The sequence below is a fragment of the Oncorhynchus mykiss genome, chromosome 1 (assembly GCF_057628025.1).
Source record: "Oncorhynchus mykiss isolate SJ-2025 chromosome 1, ASM5762802v1, whole genome shotgun sequence".
NCBI classification, from domain to species: Eukaryota; Metazoa; Chordata; class Actinopteri; order Salmoniformes; family Salmonidae; genus Oncorhynchus; species Oncorhynchus mykiss.
Genome location: NC_143022.1, coordinates 43,347,255 through 43,373,810, shown reverse-complemented (window position 1 = coordinate 43,373,810; position 26,556 = coordinate 43,347,255). Strand labels below are relative to the sequence as shown.

The window sequence follows — 26,556 nt, the reverse complement described above, 5'->3', positions numbered from 1 at the left end:
ATAATTGAGATACCTGAGAGAACCATGTGAGTGAGAGGTGCTTCAGAACACGCAGCCCTGAGAAAGAAATTATAATTGTTATATTCAGTAAAACGGTCACTGGCTGCAAAAGGCATGTATTTTAGGGTGCATTACGGCCACACCAGGGGGATTCCACCAGGAAATTCGAGGCATTATCAATTTCTTGTCAAATTGTGAATGACAGACTGATGAAGTGTGTGCAGTTCGTGCGAGAAACAATGCAGAGCTCACCCGTTTCATGAAACGTTTTTCAAATCATCATTAGAGTCGCATCATGCAGCCATAGAATGTATTAAAAATCAAAACGTACAGTGCCCTTCTGAAAGTGTTCAGATCCCTTGACTTTTTCCACATTTTGTTACGTTACAGCCTTATTCTAAAATGGATAACCTTTTTTTAAATCCTCAGCAAACTACACACAATACCCCGTGATGACAAAGCGAAAACAGGTTTTTAGAAATGGTTGCAAATGTATTATAAATAAAAAACAGAAATACCTTATTTACATAAGTATTCAGAGCCTTTGCTATGAGACTACAAAATGAGCTCAGTTGCATCATGTTTCCATTGATCATCCTTGAGCTGTTTCTCAAATCAAATCAAATCAAATTTTATTTGTCACGTGCGGCGAATACAACACCTTCCAGTGAAATGCTTACTTACAGGCTCTAACAAATAGTGCAAAAAAAAGGTATGTGTGTGTGTGTGTGTGCGTGTGCGTGTGTGTGTAGGTAGGTAAGTAAAGAAATAAAACAACAGTAAAAATACATTTGAAAATAACAGTAGCAAGGCTTTATACAGACACAGGTTAGTCAGGCTTATTGAGGTAGTACGTACATGTAGGTATGGTTAAAGTGACTATGCATTTATGATGAACAGAGAGTAGCAGTAGGGTAAAAAGAGGGGTTGGCGGATGGTGGGACACAATGCAGATAGCCTGGTTAGCCAATGTGCGGGAGCACTAGTTGGTCGACCCAATTGAGGTAGTATGTACATGAAAGTATAGTTAACTTCTCTAGGGTAGGGGGCCGCATTTGGAATTTTGGATGAAAAGCATGCCAAATTAAACTGCCTTCTACTCAGGCCCAGAAGATAGGATACACATATAATTAGTAGATTTGGACAGAAAACACTAAAGTTTCCAGAATTGTTAAAATAATGTCTGTGAGTATAACAGAACTGATTTGGCAGGCAAAAACCTGAGAAAAATCCATTCGGTAAGTAGGATTTTTTTTTTTTAGTTTTCAATTCAATGCCATTACAGTATCTATTGACTTAGGACTCAAATTGCAGTTCCTATGCCTTCCACTAGATGTCAACAGAAATAGTTTCAGGCTTGTATTCTTATAAATGAGGGAGTAAGAGCAGTCTGAATGAGTGGACCCTGCCGTGTCACAGAGCTTTTTCATGCGCTCGACCGAGAGAGTGCCTTTCTTGTTGACCTTTTATATTGACGACGTTATAGCCTATTATTTAGTCTAAAAACAATGAAGATCATCAAAGGTAAGTGATTAATTTTATCTCTATTTCTGACTTGTGTAACTCTTCTACTTGGCTGGTTACTGTTTGTAATGATTTGTCTGCTGGGCTATGTTCTCAAATCATTGTAAGGTATGCTTTCGCCATAAAGCATTTTTAAAATCTGACACCGTGGTTGGATTCACAAGAAGTTCATCTTTAAACCTATGTAAAATAGTTGTATCCTTTCTGAATTTTTATCATGAGTATTTCTGTATTTGAATTTGGCGCTCTGCAATCTCACTGGATGTTGGCCAGGTGGGACGCTAGCGTCCCACATACCCTAGAGAGGTTAAAGTGACTATGCATATATTATAAACAGAGAGTAGCAGCAGTGTAAAAGAGGGGTTGTGGGGGGCACACAATGCAAATAATCCGGGTAACCATTTGGTTACCTGTTCATGAGTCTTATGGCTTGGGGGTAAAAACTGTTGAGAAGCCTTTTTGTCCTAGACTTGGCACTCCGGTACCGCATGCGGTAGTAGAGAGAACAGTCTATGACTGGGGTGGCTGGGGTCTTTGTCAATTTTTAGGGCCTTCCTCTGACACCGCCTGGTGCCGTACCAGTTGCCGTACCAGGCAGTGATGCTACCGGTCAGGATGCTCTCGATGTTGAAGCTGTAGAATCTTTTGAGGATCTCAGGGCCCATGCCAAATCTTTTTAGTTTCCTGAGGGGGAATAGACTTTGTTGTGCCCTCTTCACGACTGTCTTGGTGTATTGGACCATGATAGTTTGTTGTTGATGTGGACACCAAGGAACTTGAAGCTCTCAACCTGCTCCACTACAGCCCCGTCGATGAGAATGGGGGCGTGCTCGGTGCTCCTTTTCCTGTAGTTCACAATCATCTCCTTAGTCTTGGTTACGTTGAGGGATAGGTTGTTGTTCTGGCACCACCCGGCCAGTTCTCTGACCTCCTCCCTATAGGCTGTCTCGTCGTTGACGGTAATCAGGCCTACCACTGTCGTGCCATCTGCAAACTTAATGATGGTATTAGGGTCGTGCCTGGCCTTGCAGTTGTGGGTGAACAGGGAGTACAGGAGGGGACTGAGCACACACCTCTTGGGAGCTCCAGTGTTGAGGATCAGCGTGGTAGATGTGTTGCTACCTACCCTCACCACCCGTCAGGAAGTCCAGGATCCAGTTGCAGAGGGAGGTGTTTAGTCGCAGGTTCCTTAGCTTAGTGATGAGCTTTGAGGGTACTATGGTGTTGAACACTGAGCTGTAGTCAATTAATTGCATTCTCACACAGGTGTTCATTTTGTCCAGGTGGGAAAGGGCAGTGTGGAGTGCAGTAGAGATTGCATCATCTGTGGATCTGCTGGGGCGGTATGCAAATTGGAGTGGGTCTAGGATTTCTGGGATAATGGTGTTGATGTGAGCCATTACCAGCCTTTCAAAGCACTTCATGGCTTCATGATGCTCTCATGCATGCCTCAGTGTTGCTTGCCTCGAAGCGAGCATAGAAGTGATTTAGCTCGTCTGGTAGGCTCGTGTCACAGGGCACCTCGGCTGTGCTGCCCTTTGTAGTCTGTAATAGTTTGCAAGCCCTGCCACATCTGACAAGTCTGAGCCGGTGTAGTATGTTTCAATCTTAGCCCTGTATTGACGCTTTGCCTGTTTGATGGTTCGTCGCAGGGCATAGTGGGATTTCTTGTAAGCTTCCGGGTTAGAGTCCCGCACCTTGAAATCGGCAACTCTACCCTTTAGCTCAGTGTGAATGTTGCCTGTAATCCATGGCTTCTGGTTGGGGAATGTACGTACAGTCACTGTGGGGATGATGTCCTCGATGCACTTATTGATAAAGTCAGTGACTGATGTGGTGTACTCCTAAATGTCATCGGAAGAATTCCAGAACATCTTCCAGTCTGTGATAGTAAAACTGTCCTGTAGTTTAGCATCTGCTTCATCTGACCACTTTTTATAGACCGAGTCACTGGTGCTTCCTGCTTTCATTTTTGCTTGTAAGCAGGAATCAGGAGGATAGAGTTGTGGTCGGATTTACCAAATGGAGGGCGAGGGAGAGCTTTGTACTCGTCTCTTTGTGTGGAGTACAGGTGATCTAGAATTTTTTCCCTTTGGTTGCACATTTAACATGTTGATAGAGATTTGGTAGAACTGATTTAAGTTTCCCTGCATTAAAGTCTCTGGCCACTAAGAGCGCCGCCTCTGTGTGAATGGTTTCCTGTTTGCTTATTTCCTTATACAGCTATGAGCTTATACAGCTATGAGCTCCCTAAAAATCATTCCATATGATTTCCAACTTTTTGTGTAAAATGTTTTTCTGAAAACTCTTGATTTGTTTTTCACTTTTGTGTGGTCTTAGTGCCAGCATCTGTTTGTGGTGGTAAATAAACAGCCACGAAAAGTATAGCTGATAACTCTCTAGGCAAGTAGTGTGGCCTGCAATTTATCACAATATACTCTACTTCTGGCAAGCAAAATCTAGAGACTTCCTTAGATTTCGTGCACAAGCTGTTGTTTACAAACATGCACAGACCGCCCCCCTCCTCCTACCGGAGTGTGCTGTTCTATCTTGCCGGTGCAGCGTATATCCCACTAGCTGAATATCCATTCATTCAGCCACGATTCCGTGAAACATTGAATATTACAGGTTTTGTGTCCCATTGGTAGGATATTCGTGATCGTACCTCGTCTAATTTATTGTCCAATGATTGCACATTGGCGAGTAATATTGACGGTAACGGCAGCTTTCCTACTCGCCTTCTCTGGGTCCTGACAAGGCATCCGGCTCTTCGTCCTCTGTACGTGCATCACTTCCTGGGATGTCGGCCCTGCCGGGTGTTTAGAGAATATCATGTGAGTCTTGCTTGTTGTTGAAAAAATCTTTGTCTAATCCGATGTCAGTGATCGCTGTCCTGATATTCAGAAGCTCTTTTCTGCCATAAGATACGGTTGCAGAAACATTATGTACAAAATAAGTTACAAATAACGCAAAAAAACCCCACATAATAGCACAATTGGTTGGGTGCCCGTAAAACTGCTGCCATTTCTTCCAGCGCCATTTCTACAACTTGATTGGAGTCCGTCCACCTGTGGTAAATTCAATTGATTGGACATGATTTGGAAAGGCACACACTTGTCTATGTAAGGTCCCACAGTTGACAGTGCATGTCAGCACAAAAACCAAGCCATGAGGTCAAAGGAACTGTCCATAAAGCTCTGAGACAGACAGGGTACCAAAACATTTCTGCAGCACTGAAGGTCCCCAAGAACACAGTGGCCTCCATCATTCTTAAATGGAAGACGTTTGGAACCACCAAGACTCTTCCTAGAGCTGGCCGCCCGTCCAAACTGAGCAATTGGGGGAGAAGGGCCTTGGTCAGTGACCAAGAACACAATGGTCACTCTGACAGAGCTCTAGAGTTCCTCTGTGGAGATGGAAGAACCTTCCAGAAGGACAACCATCTCTGCAGCACTCCACCAATTAGACCTTTATAGTTGAGTGGCCAGACCGAAGCCACTCCTCAGTAAAAGGCACATGACAGCCTGCTTGGAATTTGACAAAAGGAAACTTAAGAATGTCAAACCATGAGAAACAAGCTTATCTAGTCTGATGAAACCAAGATTGAACTCTTTGGCCTGAATGCCAAGTGTCACATCTGAGGAAACCTGGCACCATCCCTACGGTGAAGCATGGTGGTGGCAGCATCATGCTTTTGGGATGTTTTTCAGCGGCAGGGACTGTGAGACTAGTCAGGATCGAGTAAAAGATTAACAAAGCAAAGTACAGAGAGATTCTTGATGAAAGCCTGCTCCAGAGTACTCAGGACCTCCGACTGGGGCGAAGGTTCACCTTCCAACAGGACAACAACCCTAAGCACACAGCCAAGACTGGAGAGACCTGAAAATAGCTGTGCATGAATGCTCCCCATCCAACCTGACAGAGCTTGTGAGGATCTGCAGAGAAGAAACTCCCCAAATACAGGTGTGCCAAGCTTGTAGCGTCATACCCAAGAAGACTCAGTGCTGTAATCACTGCCAAAGGTGTAGAGTAAAGGGTCTGAATACTTATGTAAATATGATATTTGTTTAATTTTTTTGTTGTTGAATAAATTAGCATATATTTTATATTATTTGTCATTATGGAGTATTGTGTGTAGATTAATGAGTGAAAAAAACTATTTTATACATTATAGAACAAGTGTCACGCCCTGGCCTTAGTATTCTGTGTTTTCTTTATTATGTTGGTTAGGCCAGGGTGTGACATGGGTGATTTATGTGTCTTGTTTTGTCTAGGGGTTTTGTAGTCTATGGGGTTGTGTTCAGTTAAGTGTTCTAGGTAAGTCTATGGTTGCCTGGAGTGGTTCTCAATCAGAGGCAGGTGTTTATCGTTGTCTCTGATTGTGAACCATATTTAGGCAGCCATATTCTTTAGGTATCTTGTGGGTGATTGTTTCCTGTCTCTGTGTTCTCTGCACCAGTTAGGACTGTTTCGGTTTTGCAACGTTTTCTTATTTTGTATTTGTATAGTGTTTACGTTTTCGTCTTTATTAAAGATGCTTAACCACGCTGCATTTTGGTCCTCCTCTCCTTCCCAGGAAGAAAACCGTTACAGAATCACCCACCAACCAAGGACCAAGCAGCGGGTAACGGGCAGCAGCAACAGCGGCCAAAGAATCAAGACTCCTGGACGTGGGAGGAGATCCAAGACGGGAAAGGACCCTGGGCACAGCCACGGGAATATCGCCGCCCAAAGGCAGAGCTGGAGGCAGCCAAAGCGGAGAGGCGGCGGTTTGAGGAGGCAGCACGGCGGTGGGGATGGAAGCCCGAGATTCAGCCCCAAAAATGTATTGGGAGGGGGAACAGGGAGAGTGTGGCAGAGTCAGGAGTCAGACCTGAGCCAACTCCCCCTGTTTATCGTAAGGAGCCAAGGAGGAAACCAGAACCAGAGCCGGTGTTGGAGGTGAGTGAAGCAGAGACCGTGAAGGAGTTAATGGGAAAATTGGAGGAGAGAGTTATGAGGGAGTTGCTGTGTTGGTGCATGAGGCACGGCATTCGCAGACGGAGCGTGTCGGGGATTTGATGGCACCTGGGTCAGCTCTCCATACTCGTCCTGAGGTGCGTGCTAGTCGTCTGGTGAAGATTGTGCCAGCCTCACGCACCAGGCCTCCTGTGCGCCTCCCTAGCCTTGCACGTCCTGTGCCAGCTCAGCGCTACAGTGGTCCTAGCAGTGCTAACCGTGGCGGGCGTGGTACTGGTCAGGCACCGTGTTATGCGGTGGAACGCACGGTGTCCCCAGTACGCGTGCTTAGCCCGGGACGCTACATCTCAGCTCCCCACATCTGCCCACGCCAGGCTTCCTGTGCGTGTCCTCGGACCAGTCCCACCAGTGCCAGCACCATGCACCAGGCCTACAGTGTGCTTCGCCTGTCCAGCGCTGCCAGAGCCTTCCTCCTCTCCAGCGTTGTCTGAGCTGTCCGTCTGTCCAGAGCTGCCAGAGTCTCCCGTCTGTCCAGAGCCGCCAGAGTCTCCCGTCTGTCCAGAGCCGCCAGAGTCTCCCGTCTGTCCAGAGCCGCCAGAGTCTCCCGTCTGTCCAGAGCCGCCAGAGTCTCCCGTCTGTCCAGAGCCGCCAGAGTCTCCCGTCTGTCCAGAGCCGCCAGAGTCTCCCGTCTGTCCAGAGCCGCCAGAGTCTCCCGTCTGTAATGAGCCGCCAGAGTCTCCCGTCTGTCATGAGCCGCCAGAGTCTCCCGTCTGTCATGAGCCGCCAGAGCCGCCAGTCAGCCAGGAGCCGCCAGTCAGCCAGGAGCCGCCAGTCAGCCAGGATCCGCCAGAGCTGCCAGTCAGCCAGGATCCGCCAGAGCCGCCAGTCAGCCAGGATCCGCCAGAGCCGCCAGTCAGCCAGGATCCGCCAGAGCCGCCATTCAGCCAGGATCTGCCAGAGCCGTCAACCTGCCTGAGCTATCACTTAGTCCTGGGCTACCTATCAGTCCTGAGCTACCTATCAGTCCTGAGCTACCTCTCAGTCTTGAGCTACCCCTCAGTCTTGAGCTACCCCTCAGTCTTGAGCTACCCCTCAGTCCCGAGCTACTCCTCAGTCCCGAGCTACCTCCGTCCCGAGCTGTCCCTCAGTCCGGAGCTGCCCCTCAGTCCAGTGGGGCCCTTTGTTAAGGTTACTAGGCCAAGGTCGGCGGTGAGGGTCGCCACTCAAGGGACGCTAAGTAAGCGGACTAAGACTGTGTTGGAGTGGGGTCCACGTCCCTCGCCAGAGCCTTCCTCCTCTCCAGCGTTGTCTGAGCTGTCCGTCTGTCCAGAGCTGCCAGAGTCTCCCGTCTGTCCAGAGCCGCCAGAGTCTCCTGTCTGTCCAGAGCCACCAGAGTCTCCCGTCTGTCCAGAGCCGCCAGAGTCTCCCGTCTGTCCAGAGCCGCCAGAGTCTCCCGTCTGTCCAGAGCCGCCAGAGTCTCCCGTCTGTCCAGAGCCGCCAGAGTCTCCCGTCTGTCCAGAACCGCCAGAGTCTCCTGTCTGTCCAGAGCCGCCAGAGTCTCCCGTCTGTCCAGAGCCGCCAGAGTCTCCCGTCTGTCCAGAGCCGCCAGAGTCTCCCGTCTGTCCAGAGCCGCCAGAGTCTCCCGTCTGTCATGAGCCGCCAGAGTCTCCCGTCTGTCATGAGCCGCCAGAGTCTCCCGTCTGTCATGAGCCACCAGAGTCTCCCGTCTGTCATGAGCCGCCAGAGTCTCCCGTCTGTCATGAGCCGCCAGAGCCGCCAGTCAGCCAGGAGCCGCCAGTCAGCCAGGAGCCGCCAGTCAGCCAGGATCCGCCAGAGCCGCCAGTCAGCCAGGATCCGCCAGAGCCGCCAGTCAGCCAGGATCCGCCAGAGCCGCCAGTCAGCCAGGATCCGCCAGAGCCGCCATTCAGCCAGGATCTGCCAGAGCCGTCAACCTGCCTGAGCTATCACTTAGTCCTGGGCTACCCCTCAGTCCCGAGCTACTCCTCAGTCCCGAGCTACCTCCGTCCCGAGCTGTCCCTCAGTCCGGAGCTGCCCCTCAGTCCAGTGGGGCCCTTTGTTAAGGTTACTAGGCCAAGGTCGGCGGTGAGGGTCGCCACTCAAGGGACGCTAAGTAAGCGGACTAAGACTGTGTTGGAGTGGGGTCCACGTCCCTCGCCAGAGCCTTCCTCCTCTCCAGCGTTGTCTGAGCTGTCCGTCTGTCCAGAGCTGCCAGAGTCTCCCGTCTGTCCAGAGCCGCCAGAGTCTCCCGTCTGTCCAGAGCCGCCAGAGTCTCCCGTCTGTCCAGAGCCGCCAGAGTCTCCCGTCTGTCCAGAGCCGCCAGAGTCTCCCGTCTGTCCAGAGCCGCCAGAGTCTCCCGTCTGTCCAGAGCCGCCAGAGTCTCCCGTCTGTCATGAGCCGCCAGAGTCTCCCGTCTGTCATGAGCCGCCAGAGTCTCCCGTCTGTCATGAGCCGCCAGAGTCTCCCGTCTGTCATGAGCCGCCAGAGTCTCCCGTCTGTCATGAGCCGCCAGAGCCGCCAGTCAGCCAGGAGCCGCCAGTCAGCCAGGAGCCGCCAGTCAGCCAGGATCCGCCAGAGCCGCCAGTCAGCCAGGATCCGCCAGAGCCGCCAGTCAGCCAGGATCCGCCAGAGCCGCCAGTCAGCCAGGATCCGCCAGAGCCGCCATTCAGCCAGGATCTGCCAGAGCCGTCAACCTGCCTGAGCTATCACTTAGTCCTGGGCTACCTATCAGTCCTGAGCTACCTATCAGTCTTGAGCTACCTCTCAGTCTTGAGCTACCCCTCAGTCTTGAGCTACCCCTCAGTCTTGAGCTACCCCTCAGTCCCGAGCTACTCCTCAGTCCCGAGCTACCTCCGTCCCGAGCTGTCCCTCAGTCCGGAGCTGCCCCTCAGTCCAGTGGGGCCCTTTGTTAAGGTTACTAGGCCAAGGTCGGCGGTGAGGGTCGCCACTCAAGGGACGCTAAGTAAGCGGACTAAGACTGTGTTGGAGTGGGGTCCACGTCCCTCGCCAGAGCCTTCCTCCTCTCCAGCGTTGTCTGAGCTGTCCGTCTGTCCAGAGCTGCCAGAGTCTCCCGTCTGTCCAGAGCCGCCAGAGTCTCCTGTCTGTCCAGAGCCGCCAGAGTCTCCCGTCTGTCCAGAGCCGCCAGAGTCTCCCGTCTGTCCAGAGCCGCCAGAGTCTCCCGTCTGTCCAGAGCCGCCAGAGTCTCCCGTCTGTCCAGAGCCGCCAGAGTCTCCCGTCTGTCCAGAACCGCCAGAGTCTCCTGTCTGTCCAGAGCCGCCAGAGTCTCCCGTCTGTCCAGAGCCGCCAGAGTCTCCCGTCTGTCCAGAGCCGCCAGAGTCTCCCGTCTGTCCAGAGCCGCCAGAGTCTCCCGTCTGTCATGAGCCGCCAGAGTCTCCCGTCTGTCATGAGCCGCCAGAGTCTCCCGTCTGTCATGAGCCGCCAGAGTCTCCCGTCTGTCATGAGCCGCCAGAGTCTCCCGTCTGTCATGAGCCGCCAGAGCCGCCAGTCAGCCAGGAGCCGCCAGTCAGCCAGGAGCCGCCAGTCAGCCAGGATCCGCCAGAGCCGCCAGTCAGCCAGGATCCGCCAGAGCCGCCAGTCAGCCAGGATCCGCCAGAGCCGCCAGTCAGCCAGGATCCGCCAGAGCCGCCATTCAGCCAGGATCTGCCAGAGCCGTCAACCTGCCTGAGCTATCACTTAGTCCTGGGCTACCTATCAGTCCTGAGCTACCTATCAGTCCTGAGCTACCTCTCAGTCTTGAGCTACCCCTCAGTCTTGAGCTACCCCTCAGTCTTGAGCTACCCCTCAGTCCCGAGCTACTCCTCAGTCCCGAGCTACCTCCGTCCCGAGCTGTCCCTCAGTCCGGAGCTGCCCCTCAGTCCAGTGGGGCCCTTTGTTAAGGTTACTAGGCCAAGGTCGGCGGTGAGGGTCGCCACTCAAGGGACTAAGCGGACTAAGACTGTGTTGGAGTGGGGTCCACGTCCCTCGCCAGAGCCGCCACCATGGACAGACGCCCACCCAGACACTCCCCCATGGGTTTAGGTGTGCGGCCGGGAGTCCGCACCTTTGGGGGGGGGGGGGGTACTGTCACGCCAAGGCCTTAGTATTCTGTGTTTTCTTAATTATGTTGGTTAGGCCAGGGTGTGACATGGGTGATTTATGTGTCTTGTTTTGTCTAGGGGTTTTGTAGTCTATGGGGTTGTGTTCAGTTGAGTGTTCTAGGTAAGTCTATGGTTGCCTGGAGTGGTTCTCAATCAGAGGCAGGTGTTTATTGTTGTCTCTGATTGGGAACCATATTTAGGCAGCCATGTTCTTTTTGTTATTTTGTGGGTGATTGTTTCCTGTCTCTGTGTTCTCTGCACCAGTTAGGACTGTTTCGGTTTTGCCACATTTTCTTATTTTGTATTTGTATAGTGTTTACGTTTTCGTCTTTATTAAAGATGCTTAACAATAACCACGCTGCATTTTGGTCCTCCTCTCCTTCCCAGGAAGAAAACCGTTACAACAAGGCTGTAATGTAACAACATTTGGGGAAAGTCAAGGGGTCTGAATACTTTCCGAAGGCAGTGTACAGCCCAAAGTCTGTATCACAACTAAAGTTGCATAAATAAATAAATTAAGCATATAGGAGGACCTGTTTCTATGTTAACCGCTCAACACAAAATAGCTGCATGTGCGCACTTCCTTGGAAAACGCTTGGGGAAAATATCCTTTCTATTTTATTCAGCCGTGTTCAATTGTATTCTTCATGATATAAAATAATGCCACGGAATTCTAAGCAAATCGTGTCTGCTAAATGAACTAGTGTAGCCCACAGCCATATGGCATAGCCAGATCAGGACCTAACATAAGGACGTATCAGAGGATACTATTCTGTTCTTCTGAAATAGACTACATTCTCGTCATATCATGTTTCTTTAGACCTGTCTAAAATAAATTGATTTATTGTGAAGGTGTAGGCTATATTACACGGGTTTATTAGACTTTTTAAAATGTAGATATTCCAAAGGTCTGCATCAGTGGCTTGTAAGGTTTGTGTGGAAGCCAGGAGATGCTAAATGAGTTTGTTAATTAACGGTCAATCACCATGAGACCGGCAGTTATTTCCTTGACAATCACCGGCTGACAAAATTTCATGACCGTTACAGCCCTACACCAGGCACCTACCACCATACCTGTTCAAAGGCACTTCAATATTTTGTCTTGCCCATTCACCCTTTGAATGGCACACATGCACAATCCATGTCTCAATTGTCTCATGGCTTAATAATCATTCTTTAACCTGTCTCCTCCCCTTCACCTACACTGATTGAAGTGGATTTAACAAGTGACATCAATAAGGGATTATAGCTTTCACCTGGATTCACCTGGTCAGTCTGTCATGGAAAGAGCTGGTGTTCTTAATGTTTTGTACACTCAATGTAGTGCACCACTACTGGAGCTCAATCAGAGCTCCATTGCTCTTGCTCCTCTATCCCTCTCTCCATTTCCCAGCATGGTGGTGATTGATGGGGGTGTCTAGGAAGCCCAGTCGCCTCCCCAGCCCAGAGTGTACAGGGCCAGGCAGGAGCCACTGAAGAGCCATGCAGGCTTAATGGGAAAACAGTAAGAGTATGGCCCGAGACAGTGTTCATCTATCACCAACACCTGAATCTGGGTTGACGTTGTTGACTGTGCCACGGTAGGAGAGATTCTAAGGACCAATCATTATTGGGCCTGCTGTTGTTGTACTGCATATAAGGAAGAATGTTGAGTCCAACACTTCATAGTATATAATGACATGGCACAATTGAATTGATTGGTATGCAAGAGTATACACAGAACTAGAATGTGTCGGAGCTGCGGAATAATGCTGTTGTCCTCTCATCCCTTTCAATGCCTCACATAGCTCAAACACACACACACACTATCTATACTCCCCTCCCACACACACACACATTAAGACAGCAGCATGTGTAGAAGTGTTATTAATGGTTAAAGGAGAGGATAAACCTCCCCATTTTCTGAGTGTAATCCAGTGAACAGCCTGTGCTGTGGAACATCATCGCCTCTCACACATCCAAATCTGCATTAGCAGGAAGCCAGCGAGATTAATTCAGATCAATGCTCATCACACAGTGGGAGAGCGAGGGGGAATTATTAACAACCAACTTTTAACACCCCTGATCACTAACTTGTATGATTACATTAGTGTGACATAAAAATAAAAATAAATCTATGATTCTCTTATTTACATGGTAAATATTAATATTGTGAGTTAATTCCCCAAATCTATGATTATCATGTATCTCATAGTACAATATTGATGCACTAACAGGGGTGTGTAATGGACTAAAATGTAAATGCATCTCGTATTTACTTTTTAATATCGACACGTATGATTATTTTATTAAGGGACATAAAATGTTTACCAACTAAATTAAGGATTTGACTGATGCAGTCAATGCTACGCACCCGAGAAACCCATCATAAGCAACTTAACATGCATTCATGCAATTAATGATCCAGATCGGTTGATTAAAATGCAATCGCTCTAGCTTCCTGGGGCACAAAGGACACAATAATTAAACGCTACACATCTTGTGAAATAGTCACAATGCGAAACAATTTCAACCTCTCAACAATGTTGACATAGAGAAAAAGTACATTTAAATGGCTTCTCATGGTTTTTATCCTGAGCTTAGTTATACTGTGTGTGTGTGTGTGTGTGTGTGTGTGTGTGTGTGTGTGTGTGTGTGTGTGTGTGTGTGTGTGTGTGTGTGTGTGTGTGTGTGTGTGTGTGTGTGTGTGTGTGTGTGTGTGACCTCTAGCATTACTAATGACTCCAGCATCATCACTATCCCATTCTCCTTCTCAGTGCACCAGACTGTGTCCTTATTAGTCCACAGCATTAAGCCGGACCCCCACACGGACAATAGGGAGAGGACCACATCCATTAGTTCCATAGAGAAGTTCACATGCGATGAGAACATTGCAGAGACACACGGTTAAACTGGGAACAAAGCACACTGAGGAGGTAGTCGGACCCCAGACACGGAAACCATAACAGAAGCATATAATATGTGCTCCAACTGCAGGGACGATACAACAAACGGAATGCTAAGCAGTCAGCCGCAGACACAGATAGTCTTTCAAACAGCTGCCTTGCTTGTGGGTAGGCTACATCACCATGGTCTCTCCCCTTCCCTCTTGTTCTCTCTGTGCAAACACGCGCACACACTGGTGTAGCGGTGCCAGGAAAATAACCTGTTCCTCAGCGTAAAAAAACTAAGGAGCTGATGGTGGACTACAGGAGACAGAAGTGTGACGTGGTGAGGTTGGACCCAGGTGCAGAGAAGAGACCAGACGAGGAATCAGTGGTTAAGGATAAATATAATACTTTACTGAGAAACGGTAGCCTCAGGATCACAGTACAAAAAACACCAAACACTAAGTCTCGAAAAGTCACTCAGGAAATGACCGCACACAGTAAACAATTTAAGCTTCTGCAAAGAAAAAGCTGAAACACACCTCTTTTAAAGGGGAAATCACAATGAGTAATAGAAAACACCTCTTTTAAAGGGGAAATCACAATGAGTAATAGAACACACCTGAGTGTCGTTATTATCTCTAGGATGGTCTCTGCTGCCCTCCGGTGTCAAGTGGAACCATGGCGAGAAGAGGGAGCATGACCCCATCCACATTGACAGGGCCGCAGTGGAGAGGGTCAAAAGCTTCAAGTTCCTTGGCGTGCACATCAAATCCCCGTTTATTGGTCATGTACACAGTTTAGTAAAACACAGGTGCAGCAAAATGCTAAAGTATATTTCTTCAAAAGTGCAGCGATATCTAGCAATAGCCGACCTGAAATTGTGAGGACCTGAAATTGTGAGGACCTGAAATTGTGAGGACCTGAGATGGTCCCGCCACACCGACACCATTATGAAGAAGGCGCAACAGAGTCTCTACAACCTCAGGCGGCTGAAGAAATTCAGCATGGCTCCTAAAACCCTAACAAACTCCTACAGCTGCACCATTGAGAGCCTTCTGTCGGGCTGGATCACCACCTGGTACGACAACTGCACTGCCCCCAACCGAACGGCTCTCCAGAGGCTGGTGCGGTCAGCCCAGAGCACATTTACAGCACCGTATACCACAAGTATGACAAAACATTTATTTTTACTGCTCTAATTACGTTGGTAACCAGTTTATAAAAGCAATAAGGCACCTCAGGGGTTTGTAGATTATATGGCCAATATACCACAAACCCCCTCGTGCCTTATTGCCTAAGAATATATCCATATATTACATTTGTAGTCGTTCTGACATTTTTTACGTCTTGTCTATAGTTTTTTATGATTTGATTATTTGTGTGACATTTTATTGCACTGGGATGAGCTGATAACACAAGCATTTTACTGCACCCACAATAACATCTGCTAAACTGTGTGCGTGACCAACAAACGTTGATGTCCTACTCTCTGATAATATCAATGCTTACACCCTTTGATGGACATGGTTTTAACAACCTCTCATTCAAACTGAGACAAGTTCCCAGTACCTTCACTGTGCTGCCAATAGCTTCTAGTGATGCTTTGTTTTCATAACCAGCCAGACTTTGAGCCAGCTTCAAATATCTCCCTTCAATCTTCAATCAAACTGCAATTTCATCTTTTCACAGAAGTCCCATACAACACAACACAGCACGTTACCCAATTATTGCAATTATATATTTTTTAGCCCTTACTGAAATTCCCATTAAAACTTTTCACGCAGAAACTCTGTCAGCCATTTCTCCGCAGCAACGTCTTTGTCCACAAACACTAAAACTTCCGGAGCTGTTTCTATACCCTGTGTCGTGTTTTTTTTAATCAGTTCTTCTGATTAAAGGGGGCTGAAGGTTGAGCCACAGCCATTGTTATCCTCAGTTAATTGGGTCAGTTGATGGTGCAAAAGGTAGAACATTGCAGCACAATACACTGTAGATACAGTGCCTTCAGAAAGTATTCACACCCCTTGTCTTCTTCTTCTTCTTTCACAAATGTATGAAAAATAAAGCCCTAACATATCTTGATTACGTAAATATTACATCCCCTGACTCAATATGTCTTAGAAGCACCTTTGGCAGCGAATACAGCAGTTAGTTTTTCTGGGTAAGTCTCTAAGCTTTGTACACCTGGATTGTACAATATTTGCGCATGATCATTTTTTTCATTCTTCAAGCGCTGTCAAGTTGGTTGATAATCAATGCTAGACAGCCATTTTCAAGTCTTGCAATTGATATTCAAGCCGATTTAAGTCAAAACTGTAACTAGGACACTCGGAACATTCAATGTCTTCTTGGTAAGCAACTCCAGTTTATATTCGGCCTTGTGTTTAAAGTTATTGTCCTGCTGAAAGGTGAATTTGTCTACCAGTGTCTGTTGGAAAGCCGACTGAACTAGGTTTTCCACCAGAATTTTGCCTGTGCTTAGCTCCATTCCGTTTATTTTTTATCCTTAAAATCGCCCTAGTCCTTAATATTAATAACATTCCACCCATGAGGCCACTAGTCATTTAACTGCAGGAAAGGGCTACAGCGATGTTCGGGATTGGAACATAACAGAATAATGCTTGCTTAATCAATAGCAGCAAATAGATTCTAGCCTACAGGGGAAACGCCAACAGGGAGTATGTTACAGTGACGCTATAGGGGAAACGCCAACAGGGAGTATGTTACGGTGATGCTACAGGGGAAACGCCGACAGGGAGTATGTTACCGTGACGCTACAGGGGAAACGCCAACAGGGAGTATGTTACCGTGACGCTACAGGGGAAACGCCAACAGGGAGTATGTTACCGTGACGCTACAGGGGAAATGCCAACAGGGAGTATGTTACGGTGATGCTACAGGGGAAACGCCAACAGGGAGTATGTTACAGTGACGCTACAGGGGAAACGCCAACAGGGAGTATGTTACCGTGACAATAAAGGGGAAACGCCAACAGGGAGTATGTTACCGTGACGCTACAGGGGAAATGCCAACAGGGAGTATGTTACGGTGATGCTACAGGGGAAACGCCAACAGGGAGTATGTTACAGTGACGCTACAGGGGAAACGCCAACAGGGAGTATGTTACCGTGACAATAAAGGGGAAACGCCAACAGGGAGTATGTTACGGTGACGCTACAGGGGAAACGCCAACAGGGAGTATGTTACAATGACGCTACAGGGGAAATGCCAACAGGGAGTATGTTACCGTGACGCTACAGGGGAAACGCCAACAGGGAGTATGTTACCGTGACGCTATAGGGGAAACGCCAACAGGGAGTATGTTACAGTGACGCTACAGGGGAAACGCCAACAGGGAGTATGTTACGGTGACGCTACAGGGGAAACGCCAACAGGGAGTATGTTACCGTGACGCTACAGGGGAAACGCCAACAGGGAGTATGTTACCGTGACGCTATAGGGGAAACTCCAACAGGGAGTATGTTACCGTGACGCTACAGGGGAAACGCCAACAGGGAGTATGTTACAGTGACGCTATAGGGGAAACGCCAACAGGGAGTATGTTACGGTGACGCTACAGGGGAAACGCCAACAGGGAGTATGTTACGGTGACGCTACAGGGGAAACGTCAACAGGGAGTATGTTACCGTGACGCTACAGGGGAAACGCCAACAGGGAGTATGTTACAGTGACGCTACAGGGGAAACGCCAACAGGGAGTATGTTACCGTGACGCTACAGAGGAAACGCCAACAGGGAGTATGTTACCGTGACGCTATAGGGGAAACGCCAACAGGGAGTATGTTACGGTGACGCTACAGGGGAAACGCCAACAGGGAGTATGTTACCGTGACGCTACAGGGGAAACGCCAACAGGGAGTATGTTACCGTGACGCTATAGGGGAAACTCCAACAGGGAGTATGTTACCGTGACGCTACAGGGGAAACGCCAACAGGGAGTATGTTACCGTGACGCTACAGGGGAAACGCCAACAGGGAGTATGTTACGGTGACGCTACAGGGGAAACGCCAACAGGGAGTATGTTACCGTGACGCTACAGGGGAAACGCCAACAGGGAGTATGTTACGGTGACGCTACAGGGGAAACGCCAACAGGGAGTATGTTACGGTGACGCTACAGGGGAAACGCCAACAGGGAGTATGTTACGGTGACGCTACAGGGGAAACGCCAACAGGGAGTATGTTACGGTGACGCTACAGGGGAAACGCCAACAGGGAGTATGTTACCGTGACACTATAGGGGAAACGCCAACAGGGAGTATGTTACGGTGATGCTACAGGGGAAACGCCAACAGGGAGTATGTTACCGTGACGCTATAGGGGAAACGCCAACAGGGAGTATGTTACGGTGACGCTACAGGGGAAACGCCAACAGGGAGTATGTTACAGTGACGCTACAGGGGAAACGCCGACAGGGAGTATGTTACAGTGACGCTACAGGGGAAACGCCAACAGGGAGTATGTTACTGTGACGCTACAGGGGAAACGCCAACAGGGAGTATGTTACCGTGACGCTACAGGGGAAACGCCAACAGGGAGTATGTTACAGTGACGCTACAGGGGAAACGCCAACAGGGAGTATGTTACCGTGACGCTACAGGGGAAACGCCAACAGGGAGTATGTTACCGTGACGCTATAGGGGAAACGCCAACAGGGAGTATGTTACGGTGACGCTACAGGGGAAACGCCAACAGGGAGTATGTTACCGTGACGCTACAGGGGAAACGCCAACAGGGAGTATGTTACCGTGACACTATAGGGGAAACGCCAACAGGGAGTATGTTACGGTGATGCTACAGGGGAAACACCAACAGGGAGTATGTTACCGTGACGCTACAGGGGAAACGCCAACAGGGAGTATGTTACAGTGACGCTACAGGGGAAACGCCAACAGGGAGTATGTTACCGTGACGCTACAGGGGAAACGTCAACAGGGAGTATGTTACCGTGACGCTACAGGGGAAACGCCAACAGGGAGTATGTTACCGTGACGCTACAGGGGAAACGCCAACAGGGAGTATGTTACGGTGACGCTACAGGGGAAACGCCAACAGGGAGTATGTTACCGTGACGCTACAGGGGAAACGCCAACAGGGAGTATGTTACGGTGACGCTACAGGGGAAACGCCAACAGGGAGTATGTTACGGTGACGCTACAGGGGAAACGCCAACAGGGAGTATGTTACGGTGACGCTACAGGGGAAACGCCAACAGGGAGTATGTTACGGTGACGCTACAGGGGAAACGCCAACAGGGAGTATGTTACCGTGACACTATAGGGGAAACGCCAACAGGGAGTATGTTACGGTGATGCTACAGGGGAAACGCCAACAGGGAGTATGTTACCGTGACGCTATAGGGGAAACGCCAACAGGGAGTATGTTACGGTGACGCTACAGGGGAAACGCCAACAGGGAGTATGTTACAGTGACGCTACAGGGGAAACGCCGACAGGGAGTATGTTACAGTGACGCTACAGGGGAAACGCCAACAGGGAGTATGTTACTGTGACGCTACAGGGGAAACGCCAACAGGGAGTATGTTACCGTGACGCTACAGGGGAAACGCCAACAGGGAGTATGTTACAGTGACGCTACAGGGGAAACGCCAACAGGGAGTATGTTACCGTGACGCTACAGGGGAAACGCCAACAGGGAGTATGTTACCGTGACGCTATAGGGGAAACGCCAACAGGGAGTATGTTACGGTGACGCTACAGGGGAAACGCCAACAGGGAGTATGTTACCGTGACGCTACAGGGGAAACGCCAACAGGGAGTATGTTACCGTGACACTATAGGGGAAACGCCAACAGGGAGTATGTTACGGTGATGCTACAGGGGAAACACCAACAGGGAGTATGTTACCGTGACGCTACAGGGGAAACGCCAACAGGGAGTATGTTACAGTGACGCTACAGGGGAAACGCCAACAGGGAGTATGTTACCGTGACGCTACAGGGGAAACGTCAACAGGGAGTATGTTACCGTGACGCTACAGGGGAAACGTCAACAGGGAGTATGTTACAGTGACGCTACAGGGGAAACGCCAACAGGGAGTATGTTACAGTGACGCTACAGGGGAAACGCCAACAGGGAGTATGTTACGGTGACGCTACAGGGGAAACGCCAACAGGGAGTATGTTACCGTGACGCTACAGGGGAAACGCCAACAGGGAGTATGTTACAGTGATGCTATAGGGGAAACGCCAACAGGGAGTATGTTACCGTGACGCTGAAGCGAAACTGATCTCAGTAAACAAAGATATTTCTGGAATGACAGATAGAGGTTGTGGCTCTACAAAGTCTTTCTCATGAATAGTTCACCTCTATCACCTCAATCTGTCAACTGCATTCCAAAATAACAGAAGTATAGTAGAGCATTAGACAAATCGAACAATAGACAGGATCTTATGAATGCATTGACAATGTACTTCAAGCAGAAAGGAGCTATGAATGTGAAAACTAGGGCCCACCACAGAGAGGTGAACATAAATACGAACACACACGGGCGTGTGCGAACACACGCACTCACACGGCGCACGCACACGCAAACACACACCAGCCACAGCTGGAGTTTCTTTACAAATTGAATAAATGCAGATGGCATGGCATTCTGAAATTGTTTTCCATATTAAATATACAGCCCCAGATTCACAAATTACACATGAAATAAGATCAGGTCTCATTCCAATTCATTTCACATCACAGGGGGAATATGCTAATGTTTAGTTGGGGGAGAGGCAGTGAGAAAATGGGAAATTGGATTAAATACAGCCTGAGGCAACTAGGGAAGAGGATGACTAGAACTAGAGAACTCGCATTTTCTGACAAACAGGCTGAGCTCAGGTGCCGTACGAATCAAGCATCAAGGAGTGCTGATCTAGGATCAGGTCCCTCGCTGTCCATGTAATTTGATTAATTGTGATCCAGAAGGAATTACTGATCCTAAATCAGCACTCCTACTCTGAAACGCTTGATAAATAGGAGCCCGTGTGATTGCTATGAGCTAAAACACAGCTCCACGTCTCCATTCCAAACCACTACCACCCTGCCCACAGATGTAAAATAAAAAAAGGCAGGGGAATCACTCCAGTCCAATTCGCTCAATATTTCTCAAATCTCCTGCCCCTTCCAATACGATAAACAGATTTCAACACAGGGGCAGGAAAAAGTCCTAGTCAAAGAGAATCAGCTAATACATTCTGTTCTGTGAAACTAAGCTACTAATGCCGATGGCCTTTGTGGAAACCAAATCTTTAGACAGGACTAATGGAGAGTTCCCTTAGCCTCTATCCAACACGACACCTTACCAGTGTCTATCATGATGACCTAATTCACTGGCTTCTCCTGCAGTCTCCCTCTGCTGATTCCACAGCTGCTAGTGTAGAGGTGACAGAGAGAGAGACTACAGTACCATGGACAGCTCACTCTCTCCTGGATCTCATAGGGCTGTCTGGGGTGTAGACAAGAGGCCACTGGGCCACATGCTAACTTTAGCCACACCAGTCACCTAATATCCCTATGGGCCTCTATGCTATAGATACTTGTTTCACCACACAGCCATATTGGCGAACCAAAGCAAACCACATGCAGTAGAGAATACTAAAGTTGAAGGACTGTTGGTGCAAAACACACATCAAATGAAATACAGCAGAAAATGTGTTTAAACACAAAAAGAGGTATGTTTGATGGGTAGTCTGCTTTTGAAAGGATAAAAAAAAAAGACCAGCCCACAAAAGAAGCAGAAAGAACTGTCTGGCAAGCTAGTCAGAAGAAATTGCTCATCTTTAATCAGGCAAGTTGGCAAATGAATAGTCCTCGTCTCACAACATCAATATATAGGAGGATTCATATGTTCTCAAGAAAGAAAGAATTGTGAATTGATTTTCTCAGAAAACATTGGGTTGCATGAACATTATTCAGTCCCAAGAAAGAATTGTGATTTTGGTACAAATTTGCATCCGTCCTATACATACACACAGACACTTACACATCAATGAACACATGCTGTGCATTGAACAACAATAGGCTATTCTAACAAAATCCCTACAAGTTTGTCACATGAACATCATTGAACACTGGGCACACTGGAAAACTGTCACGACAACCAAAATATATTATTATTGGCCCCTGTCCCAACACTGGAAGCAATAAAAGCTCTCACACGCTGCTGTGCATCACAATCAAACACTGGCACTATAAAACCAAAGCAAATCATTGGCCACAGTGCCAAGTTCCAACATCATCTCTGTAAGGGCCCCAACTCTAGGGGCCCTAACACTAGGGGCCACACAACAACTGTCAACACAATTACACTGCAGGGTTTCACATAATTTCTCTCTCCCTCCAAGAATGCCAGAGGTTGTTTCCTGAGTGCGGCATGCAGTGCCTCTCCAAATCCCTGGGAGGGAGTGAGCGAATGAGAGGAGGATTAAAGGTCTAATGCCAGCAGATGAGAAAGAGAGAGTGAGAGAGATGGATGGAGAGATGGGCAGAGAAAGAGAGAGAGAGAGAGAGAGAGAGAGAGAGAGAGAGAGAGAGAGAGAGAGAGAGATGGATGGAGAGATTGGGAGAGAAATAGAGAAAAAGAGAGTGAGAGAGATGGATGGGAGAGATGGGGAGAGAAAGAGAGAAAGATAGAGTGAGAGAGATGGATGGAGAGATGGGGAGAGAAAGAGAGAAAGAGAGAGCGAGAGAGAGAGATGGATGAAGAGATGGGGAGAGAAAGAGAGAGCGAGAGAGTGAGAGAGAGAGATGGATGGATGGATAGATGGAGAGAGAGAGAAAGAGAGAGAGAGGGAGCGAGAGAGAGAGAGACATCACACTGGATCTCCAATCCAAAAGGATTAATGTTGGAAACAACTTCACAGCCGAGTCTACGTAGAGTATGTCTATGGAGGCCATAACTCTCTGCTGACTGGAGTTTATTTAAGAAATCAATGAATAAGTCAGTTATACCCAGCAGTTATTTAGCCATAATTAAAATAGCTGTTAAAAGTTCATATAGCTGTTAGAGTTACACATAAACATGAGGTTCATAATATCAATGTATGAGCATGTCATAATGACAAATAATCTGTGTACATTCCTCACACTGAAGCAGGTAATGTGATACCTTGTCACGTGTACCTGTTGAATGTATTGTAGCTAGTCCGCTCTAAAAGGTTTTTTTCTGACCAGTGTCAGTGTCCTAATGTATATTATGCTCTCTTGGGGCATTACTGAGGGATGGTGACTGCAGGGAGACTTGTAATTCAGCTATCCAGATGGTCGTAAAATCCTGCGCTATTAAGTGCCATTTAATGCATGCGTAATAGCCGTTTTTCCATTACATTATGAAATTACCACTCTGCACATATCGCACAGGAGACATGCACCCAGTTAAGTGCAGATTTAGTACATAGTACACACCTCGTTCATCTTGTATTTTGACAGTGATTTCGATGAACGGTTCAGTCTCCCTGTCCAGGCGCATGGCTATCACGATATCTCCACTCTCCTTTCCCACGTTGATTGGGGTAATATCTGTCTTCGGATAAACCAGCTCAAAGGAGGCTGCCTGAAACCTGGCTGGGCTCAGGCTCATAACGATAGAACCGATGCTTGCATCTTCGGAGACATTGAGGAAGACCATGCTACCAGAGTCCAACAATGCCCTATGCATCCGCCCTGCCCTACCCAGGCTGCCCAACTCCCCTGGCTGGCCTGGGCGCAGTGGGCACCACTTTCGTGGGGTAACCGTGATCTCAACACCCTTACTGATTCTGCAGGGCCAACCATGGTCTTTAGCAAAAACATAGAACTTGATTGCAGATGGGAGGCCCAGTAGGGAGTCCATCAGCAAAACTTCGCCAGTCTTTGGTACCACATAGAAACTGCCGTTTTTGGGAACAGGGAAGTACGTCAACTCTGCGTTCTTTCCACTGTCCGCATCAAGCGCTTCCATCGTGTAAACCACAGACCGGAGTGGAGTCGCGTCATTCAAAGTTAATTTCAAGTCTGCATTGCGAAATGTGGGTTCGTGGTCGTTGGTGTCCAAAACATCCACTTTCACCGACGCAACCTGAAAGGCAACATGGCCCGCTGAAACGCATGTTTCGCAACACAAACTTACACTCAGTAGGTATTCGAAGCGCTCTTCCCTGTCCAAAATCCTGGAAGTTTTAAGCAATATATTTCCCTGTTTATGGTGGGCAAAGACGTGGAAATCCTCGCTGCCATTCCCATAGAGTTTCAAGTGCATTCCCGATTCTGGACACCATTTTTGCGCGTTGATGCGCTTCACAGGAATGCTTAGTCCATTCACTTTTGATGCCTTCGGCGAGTTCTCAAATACATGCCCATGAAAGAAAGGCAGTCTATCATCCGTTTTATATCCAAAAACAAACAGACAGTAAGTCAATAGAATATACAAAATCATGGTGGTAACAAGTTGTACCACCGAATGGTTCAGGAGTTTCATGTGTGACAGCAAATCAATGAAAGGCAAAAATAAAATGCCCCCGTCTGGTAAAATCAAAAAGCTGTCACATATTTGTCCGATTTCTCCTCCGTGAATTGACCTGGGTCTACTGAACTTTCACCTTAGTATCCGGTGAGATCTTCCGACTGTCTGTCGCTGTTCCACGCAGCACTCCGTGCAATCCACCGCTGCAGGCAGTTACTGGTTGCTCGCTTACCAGCAGCGTTCAGCCCTGGCGTGCTGGACAGCTCCAAGCGCGGGGGCGTGGCGCATAGGGACGGAATTCTCGGAGAACCCAACCCCATGTGACCGCCTGGTAGCTGCTTGCATCCTGGGATCTAGTCCGTTCCACTGCGGTTAAGAAGTCTGTGACCAAATAAACTACTTGTGCAAACATGAACCATTGAGCACTCTCAGTTATTGATCTCCACTCTTTAGCCCGAAGACTTAGCGGGAGTCAAATACAGACGGTGAAGCAGTTATCTCCTGGCAAAGTCAATTCCAACTCAAATATTCAATGAATTGTGGAAAGCTAGGAACATGACACATGGTAGAGACAATATGAATGGACAACATAGTGGCAAATTAGGAGTCAAGGTTAGGCTGCTGTAAATGAGAACTCAAACAAAAATACTTGTATTGTGAGATGCAGCCTTTTATTAGAGTGAGAAAAGGGCTTTGCAAACTGGGCAGTAGCTCTGTGCTGCCTGTGTTCTGTGTTCAGCAGAGTGCTAACAATCAACACTGTCACTGGTCCATGCCTACCCAGCCACCAGAACACCCCCAACATTGTTATCTTCAAGTGCAACACAAAAATTCTCACAGTAATTTCATGGCTCATGACAATATGACAACAGCTAAATATGTGGGTACGGACTTCAAATGTGATGTTGCCAAATTGTTTATAGTGTCACACATTAGATAAGAGGGTAACAGCATGATGTAACCTGGATGTTTGGTTTCATCCAGAACTCTCCTGTAACCTCTGAGGTGAGACAGACACTTGCGGTACATCTACATTTTTCACACTTCCCCCAAAAACTTGCACACTCCCTGTCGTGGATTTATAAACATTGAATTGGTGTAAGCATTGGCTGGAGGGAGTTTCGCCCATTGTTAAATCCATGACGGCAGTGTGCAACACGCTTGGGAAGAAGGGGGTCAAGGGCTCCTTCCTGGCCAGTACAGAAAGAGGATGCTCCTCTATCCTAATGAGATCTAAGAGGTTACAACTGTGTTAGTTACATCAATTATTAATGAATATGAGTGGATGTTGTTTCTGTATTAACCTCACTTGATGTGAGAGAGAGCACAAATACCATGTATACATTCCATATTCATAATGATGATCTGAATGTCATAAACAAATGACACCATTTTTATATCTCATATTACAATTATGAACGCACTACTGCAACTATCAGTGTAAGAGGTGACACGAGCAAGCACAAACTGGCACGCCTAAGGGAGCGCGGTGTACTTAGTGTGTGTGAAGGTGGCCGAGATTCTGCCTGCAGGGATGAAAAACCAACAGGTTGAACAAACACACACACACACACACACACACACACACTACAAAAAAACCTGCGAGGAATACAAAATCTGTGAGAAACCTTTTTTTCACCCCTCCTACAGCAGAAATAGGGGATGCCTATTCAGTTGCACAACTGAACTGAATGCATTAAACCGAAATGTGCCTTCCACAAATAACCCAACCCCTCTGAATCAGAGAAGTGGGGGGTCTGCCTTATCATCATAGCAGTTGGCGGTTAACTCCCTTGCTTAAGGGCAGCACAGCAGCTTTCTCCACCTTGCCAGCTCAGGGAAGGCTACCTGCTGCAAGGGTACCATGGGAAAAAAATACTACCCACAGCCCACAGCTAGCTTCATGCTTACATTTGGCCTGATTCAGACTTAGGAAGTGTATGCCTTTCCTATGCGTTTTGAATTAAGCACTTTTCAGTGTTTGGTATTCAGACCTAACTTACACCGGTGAGCAACGAGCTCTTTGGGAGTTGTTCCCTTATGTGTACTGAAAAGGGTGAGTTCCAGACCCACCAGGTAAGGCCCCTCCCTACCTTGCATGCTGCCTGCCTGAACTGGGACAACTTGAGATCCCTGTTTTTCTACAATCAGAAGACTACAATGGCCAAAAGGCTGTTGACAATCAAAGTAACCATTACTGCAGTTGTTTAACATGGCAGTGACCCTTTCTCCTGTAGTCTCAAAATGATTCAACATGTTGTTTCATGTAATAAGGTTTATTTTCTACTTCAAATGGAGCACATGTAACAGAGAAGAAGACTGGTCTCAGCACCAGTATAACAAACGTGATTGTATATGAGTATATGAGTTGCACTTGTACGTGAAGCTACATTGAGCACATTGGCCACCGGAACCTAATTACCCTCCGGAACCTTGTCCAAGAAAGTTTTTCTCTCGTGGGTAATCAGATTTAACCACAAAGTCTCTCACATTTGGTGACCATAACGTGGGGGATATTTAAAATGGGTTTCAATTGTGGGACAGTATCAATAACGTACCAGTGCTTCCTGATAATGTCCTGAAATCTTATTTGTCACATACACGTGTTTAGCAGATTTT

At 47.9% G+C, this 26,556-nt stretch overlaps 1 protein-coding gene across 1 annotated transcript in view; it reads right to left on the bottom strand.

The window, feature by feature from the left end:
• The window catches only part of LOC110532307 (neural-cadherin-like), a 118,959-nt gene extending 94,574 nt beyond the window's left edge, over nucleotides 1–24,385 (bottom strand). The window contains exon 1 of the mRNA XM_090231101.1: nucleotides 22,902–24,385. Within this exon, the coding sequence (XP_090087227.1) occupies nucleotides 22,902–23,952 (1,051 nt within the window). The 5' untranslated portion in view covers nucleotides 23,953–24,385. The remainder of the gene's footprint in view (nucleotides 1–22,901) is intronic.
• Between the last annotated feature and the right edge of the window lie 2,171 nt (nucleotides 24,386–26,556).